At 44.2% G+C, this 9,341-nt stretch overlaps 1 protein-coding gene across 1 annotated transcript in view; it reads left to right on the top strand.

Moving 5' to 3' along the window:
- LOC124288044 (S-adenosylhomocysteine hydrolase-like protein 1) overlaps positions 1–7,712 on the top strand; it is a 168,258-nt gene extending 160,546 nt beyond the window's left edge. The window contains 8 exon segments of the mRNA XM_046724613.1: positions 63–151; positions 1,933–2,003; positions 2,479–2,573; positions 3,017–3,115; positions 5,802–5,870; positions 6,283–6,318; positions 6,320–6,362; positions 7,588–7,712. Coding sequence (XP_046580569.1) covers positions 63–151; positions 1,933–2,003; positions 2,479–2,573; positions 3,017–3,115; positions 5,802–5,870; positions 6,283–6,318; positions 6,320–6,362; positions 7,588–7,712 — 627 coding nt within the window.
- The last annotated feature ends 1,629 nt before the right edge of the window (positions 7,713–9,341 follow it).

A 9,341-nucleotide genomic window follows, 5' to 3' on the forward strand; every position in this document is an offset into this window, starting at 1 on the left:
GTAGGGTTGACTGCAGTAGCTGTTTGTAAGGTTGACTGCAGAAGCAGTGTTTCTGTTCGCAGGTTGGCAAGGGGTGCACTGCCGCACTGAAGGGTCTTGGCGCCACCGTCATGGTCACAGAAATAGACCCCATCTGTGCTCTACAAGCCTGGTAGGTTGACAGTGTTCTGTCCAGTCAACATCAGCTAACAATGTGGGACCATGCTGGTTTCCAGTTGTCTTCCTGCTAGTTTGTTTTACAGTTGACAGCATGGTTGATATAATTAATGACTGGGTTAGTGATGATGTGTATATTATGTTGCCCTTCCGTGTCTTTCAAGAGATACTGTCACCTAATGCTGAGGGTAACTGAGGGTGTACCCTGCAACTGACTTAATACATAGATATTGTCACCTAATGCTGAGAGTAACTGAGGGTGTACCCTGCAACTGACTTAATACATAGATACTGTCACCTAATGCTGAGAGTAACTGAGGGTGTACCCTGCAACTGACTTAATACATAGATACTGTCACCTAATGCTGAGAGTAACTGAGGGTGTACCCTGCAACTGACTTAATACATAGATACTGTCACCTAATGCTGAGGGGTAACTGAGGGTGTACCCTGCAACTGACTTAATACATAGATACTGTCACCTAATGCTGAGGGTAACTGAGGGTGTACCCTGCAACTGACTTAATACATAGATACTGTCACCTAATGCTGAGGGTAACTGAGGGTGTACCCTGCAACTGACTTAATACATAGATACTGTCACCTAATGCTGAGGGTAACTGAGGGTGTACCCTGCAACTGACTTAATACATAGATACTGTCACCTAATGCTGAGGGTAACTGAGGGTGTACCCTGCAACTGACTTAATACATAGATACTGTCACCTAATGCTGAGAGTAACTGAGGGTGTACCCTGCAACTGACTTAATACATAGATACTGTCACCTAATGCTGAGGGTAACTGAGGGTGTACCCTGCAACTGACTTAATACATAGATACTGTCACCTAATGCTGAGAGTAACTGAGGGTGTACCCTGCAACTGACTTAATACATAGATACTGTCACCTAATGCTGAGGGTAACTGAGGGTGTACCCTGCAACTGACTTAATACATAGATACTGTCACCCTAATGCTGAGGGGTAACTGAGGGTGTACCCTGCAACTGACTTAATACATAGATACTGTCACCTAATGCTGAGGGTAACTGAGGGTGTACCCTGCAACTGACTTAATACATAGATACTGTCACCTAATGCTGAGGGGGTAACTGAGGGTGTACCCTGCAACTGACTTAATACATAGATACTGTCACCTAATGCTGAGGGTAACTGAGGGTGTACCCTGCAACTGACTTAATACATAGATACTGTCACCTAATGCTGAGGGTAACTGAGGGTGTACCCTGCGACTGGCTTAATACATAGATACTGTTACCTAATGCTGAGGGTAATTGAGGGTGTACCCTGCGACTGACTTAATACATAGATACTGTCACCTAATGCTGAGGGTAATTGAGTTTGTACCCTGCGACTGACTTAATACATAGATACTGTCACCTAATGCTGAGGGTAATTGAGGGTGTACCCTGCGACTGACTTAATACATAGATACTGTCACCTAATGCTGAGGGTAATTGAGGGTGTACCCTGCGACTGACTTAATACATAGATACTGTCACCTAATGCTGAGGGTAATTGAGTTTGTACCCTGTGACTGACTTAATACATAGATACTGTCACCTAATGCTGAGGGTAATTGAGGGTGTACCCTGCGACTGACTTAATACATAGATACTGTCACCTAATGCTGAGGGTAATTGAGGGTGTACCCTGTGACTGACTTAATACATAGTTACTGTCACACATTGGATGAGACATGGTGAGTTTTGCATGATGAGTTGTGAAAAATCCCATGTATATTCCCTGTTTCAGTATGGATGGGTTTCGTGTTGTGAAGCTGGATGAAGTTGTCCGACAGATAGACATCCTCATCACATGTACAGGTAAGTCACCCGTCACTCCTCAGTTACTACCTTGAAGGGGTTGTTCTCATATATACACGCTGCTGTGTCAGTCGTAACTTTACCAGGTACAGGTACAGGTAAGTCACCCGTCACCCGTCACCCGTCACCCGTCACTCCTCATTTACTACCTTGAAGGGGTTGTTCTCATATATACAGGCTGCTGTGTCAGTCGTAACTCTACCAGGTACAGGTACAGGTAAGTCACCCGTCACCCGTCACCCGTCACCCGTCACCCGTCACTCCTCATTTACTACCTTGAAGGGGTTGTTCTCATATATACAGGCTGTTGTGTCAGTCATAAATTTACCAGGTACAGGTAACATTACTTCATGTACGGGTAAACTGGCATGTGTGGTACTGGTAACATGTGACATAGGGTACAGGCCAAATGAAGTAACTATTTTGACAATATCACCACGAAACAATGACTATATGTAATATTCTGACCTTCCAGGTAACAAGAATGTTGTGAATCGCCAGCATTTGGACCGGCTGAAGAATGGTTGTATCGTCTGTAATATGGGTCACTCCAACACAGAGATTGATGTGGTAAGAACTCCCTCCTTATGTTTAACAGTCATCAATGGGAACTTACCTGGCATTTCTGCTCATAGTTCTCACAAAATGCTGTTTTGGCTCTGCCAGTGCAAGAAGACTAAGGAAGCTGAACTTTTGACAGTTTTGTGTCTCGCTAAACACATTATGGCATATTATTTTGTTAAAATCAGCAATGTCCCAGAAGGGTACCATCATTCTTGTAGATATGGAAACATTGTTTATAGTTACTTGTTGCAGATTTGTTACATTTATGTCCTCCGTATTTACACATGAATATTTTGAACAGCAATGCTGTCTGCAACGTTATTGTTACATACTCCAGATCCAAGTGAGCAACAGTACCATTGTTTTTCTTAGCATTATTAGTAAATACTTTATCACACGTAGAGCTATCTATGGATGTGTATCTGACTGTATATATCTGGTTGTTTCAGGCAAGCTTACGAACCCCTGAGCTCACATGGGAGAAGGTGAGATCCCAGGTCGACCACATCATCTGGCCTGATGGGAAGAGGATCATACTGCTTGCAGAGGTCAGTCTTTGCCTGGGGCACAGGCCAGTACAGATTTGGGTACAGGGGGTACATATACTGAGTCAAAAAAGAAACTTCACAAAATGTAATTTGAAAAATAATGAATAATTTTTCTCTGATGATACATCTATGTATCCGAAATGGGATCCCTATCTTTCAACTCTAGAAAAACGTTAGCAAAACCCACTCAAACCCATCAATTCCTCGTGCAAATGACGTTAGTGCCAAATCAGGTTTTGCACGTGCAGTCGATCACGTGATTTTCGCATCGAAGTTTTCTTCATATGCACGTGTTTGCATTGGCCTCAAGAATTGAAAAAACACTTTTAAACCACAGTTCTAGCGGTGCTTGAAATGCCACGACTGTCAAATGTGCAGCGTGAGCGTGCCGTTGGCATGTTGCAAGCGGGAAGATCAGTTATTGACGTCGCCAAGAGCAATGGGATGCAACCGTCAGTACTGTGTATGACTTGCGAGGTCGTCTACAACAAACTGGCACCACTTCTGATCGCCCAAGGTCGAGGTCGTCCACGTGTGGCGTCCACGAGCTGAAGACAAATCAAATCGTCCTACATCACCTATGTGACAGATTTCTGCCGGCTACGAACCAGGGCTGAGATGTTTAGAGGTCGACTGTCCTCACAGACCATTCGAAATCGGTTGCGGGCTGCCAATCTCCATTCTTGACGTCCATATCGTGGGCCAATATTGACGCCGTTTCATCAACGTCAACGTCTGCTGTGGTCACCTCCGATGGACCCAGAGAGACTGGAATTGAGTCGTCTTTAGCGATGAATCCAGGTTTACCCTCAGATTCGCGGACGGCAGGCATAGAGTCTGGAGATGACGTCGTGAACGGTATGCCCAATGTTGTGTACATGAAGTCGACAGATTGGGTGGCGGAAGTTGCATGGTGTGGGGTGCTTTCTGTGGGAACAACCGTTCCCGACTTCTGGTCATCTGTGGAAACCTCACAGCTGCTGCTTACCGCGACCAGGTGCTCACCCCTGAACTCGTTCCTTTCATGGCAGCTCATGGCCCAGGTCTACAGTTCCAGCATGATAATGCTCGGCCGCATACCGCGATGTTGACACGAAATTTCCTTCAAAACGCTGGATTCAACGTCATGGACTGGCCATCGAGGTCCCCTGACCTTATTCCAATAGAGCACGTTTGGGATGCACTTGGGAGGAGGCTTCGTGGTCTTAGGAACCAACCTCAGAATTTGCAGGAACTTGGTGCTGCCTTGCAAGAGCAATGGCGCAGAATCCCCAACCACGTGTTCACAAGCATCAGGCAGTCGATGAGGAGTCGGTGTTTGGCAGTGGTGAATGCGCGGGGCGGCCATACACGATATTGAACTGAGAAATTTCGCATTTTTATTCTTGTGACTTGACATTCTGTATACCCATGTTTTGGAACGGCGGTGTAGCCTAATGGAACTGATTATGGCACTGTCAGTGTATCGAGTACATCACACAGATCTCAGCAATGAAATAATAACAATTTCACCATCTTACAATCTCTATAGTGCCCTGAAGAAAGAATGTGAAGTTTCTTTTTTGACTCAGTATACTTAGCTACAGGTGGGTACAGACTTGGAGACAAGGGGTACACAATTGGGTAAATGGGGTTATAAAGTCGGGTTTACACATGATTAAGGGCTGGTGCTACAAGGGTAGAGAGAAGGGCTGGTGCTGCAAGGGTAGAGAGAAGAGCTGGTGCTGCAAGGGTAGAGAGTTGGGCTGGTGCTGCAAGGGTAGAGAGAAGGGCTGGTGCTGCAAGGGTAGAGAGAAGGGCTGGTGCTGCAAGGGTAGAGAGGAGGGCTGGTGCTACAAGGGTAGAGAGAAGGGCTGGTGCTGCAAGAGTAGAAAGGAGGGCTGGTGCTACAAGGGTAGAGAGAAGGTCTGGTGCTGCCAGAGTAGAGGAGGACTGGTGCTACAAGGGTAGAGAAGAGGGCTGGTGCTACAAGGGTAGAGAGGAGGGCTGGTGCTGCAAGCTGCTACAAGGGTAGAGAGGAGGGCTGGTGCTGCAAGGGTAGAGAGGAGGGCTGGTGCTGCAAGGGTAGAGAGAAGGGCTGGTGCTGCAATGGTAGAGGGGAGGGCTAGTGCTGCGAGGGTAGAGAGAAGGGCTGGTGCTGCAAGGGTAGAGAGAAGGGCTGGTGCTGCAAGGGTAGAGAGGAGGACTGGTGCTACAAGGGTAGAGAGGAGGGCGGGCTGCTGCAAGGGTAGAGAGGAGGGCTGGTCCTACAAGGGTAGAGAGGAGGGCTGGTGCTGCAAGGGTAGAGAGGAGGGCTGGTGCTGCAAATGTAGAGGGGAGGACCGGTGCTACAAGGGTAGAGAGGAGGGCCGGTGCTGCAAGGGTAGAGAAGAGGGCCGGTGCTGCAAGGGTAGAGAGAAGGGCTGGTGCTGCAAGGGTAGAGAGAAGGGCTGGTGCTGCAAGGGTAGAGAGGAGGGCTGGTGCTGCAAGAGTAGAGACAAGGGCTGGTGCTGCAAGGGTAGAGAGGAGGACTGGTGCTACAAGGGTAGAGAGGAGGGCTGGTGCTGCAAGGGTAGAGAGGAGGGCTGGTGCTGCAAGGGTAGAGATGTTCTTGGATTGGTACAAGAGACATAAGGTACATGGGTAGAGAGGGACTTGAATTATTACCAATACCACTGATCAGGTTTGTTGATGTTATTTGTTGCAGGGTCGTCTTGTCAACCTCAGCTGTTCATCAGTTCCATCATTTGTTGTGTCTATCACCGCCACAACTCAGGTGGGTTCTTGTGTACAACAACCATTCCTTATGACAGCCATCTACACACTTATCTGTGTCATGTCTGCCTGAGCATTGTCCCGAGCTGGTAGTGGTATGTGACACCCTGTGCTAAGTAGTGTATGTTGCCTATAAATATCATGGCTGCGAACACAATATCTTGTGCTGGTCCCCTTTCATCAGTGTATCATGTACTGTCTTGCATTGTCACTGTATCTTATTATCCAGTGACATGTTCATGTGAATCTTTCAAGCTGTATTTCTGACACATCATTCATTGCCTTCAATTGCTAGGAGTGAGGAGTGATATATATATGTTCATGGATTCAACTGAGTATTGGACAAAGCCAAGATAAATCTATGTTAGAACAGTTCAGCTTTGCTGTCTCTGAATGTAAGTGATGTGTTGCAGGCCTTGGCTCTGATTGAGCTGTTCAACGCCCCCAGGAGGCCGATACAAGCAGGATGTCTACCTGTTGCCAAAGAAGATGGGTAAGTGAACTCCAAGCACAGATAGATGTTTCTGGAAGCACGCTGTCAGCTTCTGGTTTTGCTGTCAGGGGCATACCTACCATTATAAAACAAAGCACAGGCTTACACATGACTGTTGCTAAAAACGTTGGGCTAGCCCTCAATACTATCTGAATATAAATCTTTGCAACCTATCGGGCTTACATGAAAAAATTGGCTTGCTACGCGCCTGGCTGTGACCACTTCAATAGCTCTTCAACAGTGACAGGCAATGTATAAGTAGTTGACATTTTCAGGATGAGTGAGTTTCAGTTTCTTCAAGAATGGTGGTTTTAAGCAGTATGGTTCAGATGGCATTTTAAAGGTAGTATTTTGTGGTAATTCAAACTTGAAGAAAGTAATTTTAAGCTTATGTACATCTGTGGTTGCCGTATGGCCTACCTGAGCTGGCTTCCAAGACATGAGGTGAAGGGAGGTAACCCTGTACCTACGCAAGGGTCTTTTATCAACATATAGTTATGATCATAATGTGTGGACTGTTCATCTAGTCAGTAGACTCCCAATGTTGGCAGAAACACAGTATCTTAAGTGATGTCATGGCTTAGCTCATTCTTTTCATTATTGTCTTCATGTGGTCCATCCATGGTACGACCCAGAATATGTAGAGGGCATCTTGGAAATTTCTCTTGAGTAGACACATATACAGCCTCAGATGTATCAAAGCCAACAAACCTGGCTTGTCCTTTTGGATAAAACTAATGAAATTATTTGACACAAATATGATTGACAATACTCAAGAGGGACATGGCAGATAAGTGGATCTTGCTTACGGAATGTCCCCTTGCATTTCAAGTACCAAGTTGCCTGATTCCCCATTGTTCTTGGTGGCTCGGGTTTTGTACCTTCACAATCAGACACGGAACACAAACAAAATCCTGTCTAGAAATTGTTTTGGGTGTATATGCCATGGTACTTACTCACCAACTACTGGAGAATAAAATATTCACAACAGTATAATAACATGGCAGTGGTTTTTGCATTCAGATTACCTAGATCACATTCATTTTCAAGATACAGTAAGCAAGTATTCTTGTATGAATGCTTCGCTCACCTGTAATGAGAAAACAAACTGGTTGATCAGAAATTCTCCTTACACAATCTTATGGAAGTGTCCTCAAGTCCTCATGCAAAGAGGCATACTAAATTTCTTTGAGAATTAAGTGATTTATTATTGTTAATTTTTCAGATGAGTATGTGGCAAGTCTACATCTACCAACATTTGACGCTCACCTGACTGAATTGTCGGACGAGCAGGCCAAATATCTGGGCCTAAACAAGGCTGGTCCTTTCAAGCCAAATTACTATAGGTGAGTGGTGCAGCTTCACTCTTTGTAACAGCAGAAAGTGAGAAAATTGTTGCACACACAAACATATGTATGTATGAATATTTATACCTGTACCTGGTTTATCATTATATTTAAAATATGACTATATTTCTTTTCAGATATTAATACAGTGCTCTCTTTATCAACAAGATGGCAATGCCAGTGATGTCATCAACCTCCGAGCATTCCATTTCAACACGGTGCAGTTGAACAGGAATATTGTACATCTAGAAGGAGATACTTATGCACCAGCCCTCAATGTGATGTCCAACTACATCAATTATTAGACTAGTTCTCAGGTTTCCAAGACAAGTGTCGCAAACAGAATCAATGTGTTGCGATAAATCTCAGCATTTTTTGCCAATCACTGATAATCTCATTGATGCCGAACCACCGCCACAATAAGCACCTTCCACAGTCTCACAAATCAGGACCATGTCGAAGCCAACTTGAGCAATACTCATTATAATAAATGCAAGACTTTAATGAGTGCTACTCAAGTCCTGCTTTCTCTGGTACCCTCATGTATAGTGTGGAGGTTATCTACCATTGCTTTCATGGGAATCATTCTTTTACTGATATCAGGTGTACTTCATTTGGTTGTATAAATATCTTTTAAGTATCCGTCAAAATTTTGGATTTTAAATCACTGACATATAGTTTTCATACAATTGTTGTCCTTGAACTTCAAATTGACAAGACTGATGTACATTTGAGATTTGACACACCCAAGCTTCATGTCTGTCATTCTTTTATTCCAAGAATGGTTTTACGAAAAAGGCTGGTCCTGAAATTTCATCTTTGAGTTGTAACAATAAAGAAATATCTGTACTATTTATGCTTCTATTCTCTGCAGTAGGTTGAAGACAAGCTGAGCTGTAAGATTGACTGGAGTATATAACACATGTAATTTAAACCTATTACCCAGATGACCTGTATTAATTTGCTTGTATGACACATGGCATGCTAAGAGTATTACATAATCTCTTTAGTTCAGTGTATGTGGTTACATATAGTTTGATTTCAAGCGTAATGAAATATGCTTTCCAAGGAGCTATAGGAATTCTATGTTTGCAGAGTCTTGTTGCTAAGAAATCAATGACCAGTTTTATTTTGAAAGCGGGATTTTACCTACAGTGTGTTTCTCCGGGCTGTGATACAGATGGATGTTGGCTTGTATATATTTCCTTGGTATCCTTATACTGCACTCACATTGTTTCCTGAGCAACAGATTCTGCCATCGTTATCATGTCTGTGAATTCTTTGTTCAGCTGGGGTTGATTGCTTTTGCAGATTTCATGTCTAGCTCTGTTGATGTTAACCATCACTAGGTATCAGACGGTTTCCTCCATTCCATTAATATGTATACATCTGTTTGTTTCTACCCCCACCCTGTCTCCAGTGTATAGGTAACAAAAGCTGTAAAAGCAATGCTAGTCAAATTTTAGGTCTAGCAGGTTGCCAGACAGGTTCACATTGTTGTTCAAGAAGACGATAGATTGTTGAGAAAAATGAAAACAGTAGTTTGATCTGTAACAAGGACAGGTTACTCCGACTCACCTCCATGAGTGTTGGTAGCCTGTTTACATGACTTAGCCAAATATGGCAAACTGGT

This window comes from Haliotis rubra, unplaced genomic scaffold, assembly GCF_003918875.1.
Source record: "Haliotis rubra isolate DU_JTF1 unplaced genomic scaffold, ASM391887v1 Scf111, whole genome shotgun sequence".
In the NCBI taxonomy this organism is placed as follows: Eukaryota; Metazoa; Mollusca; class Gastropoda; order Lepetellida; family Haliotidae; genus Haliotis; species Haliotis rubra.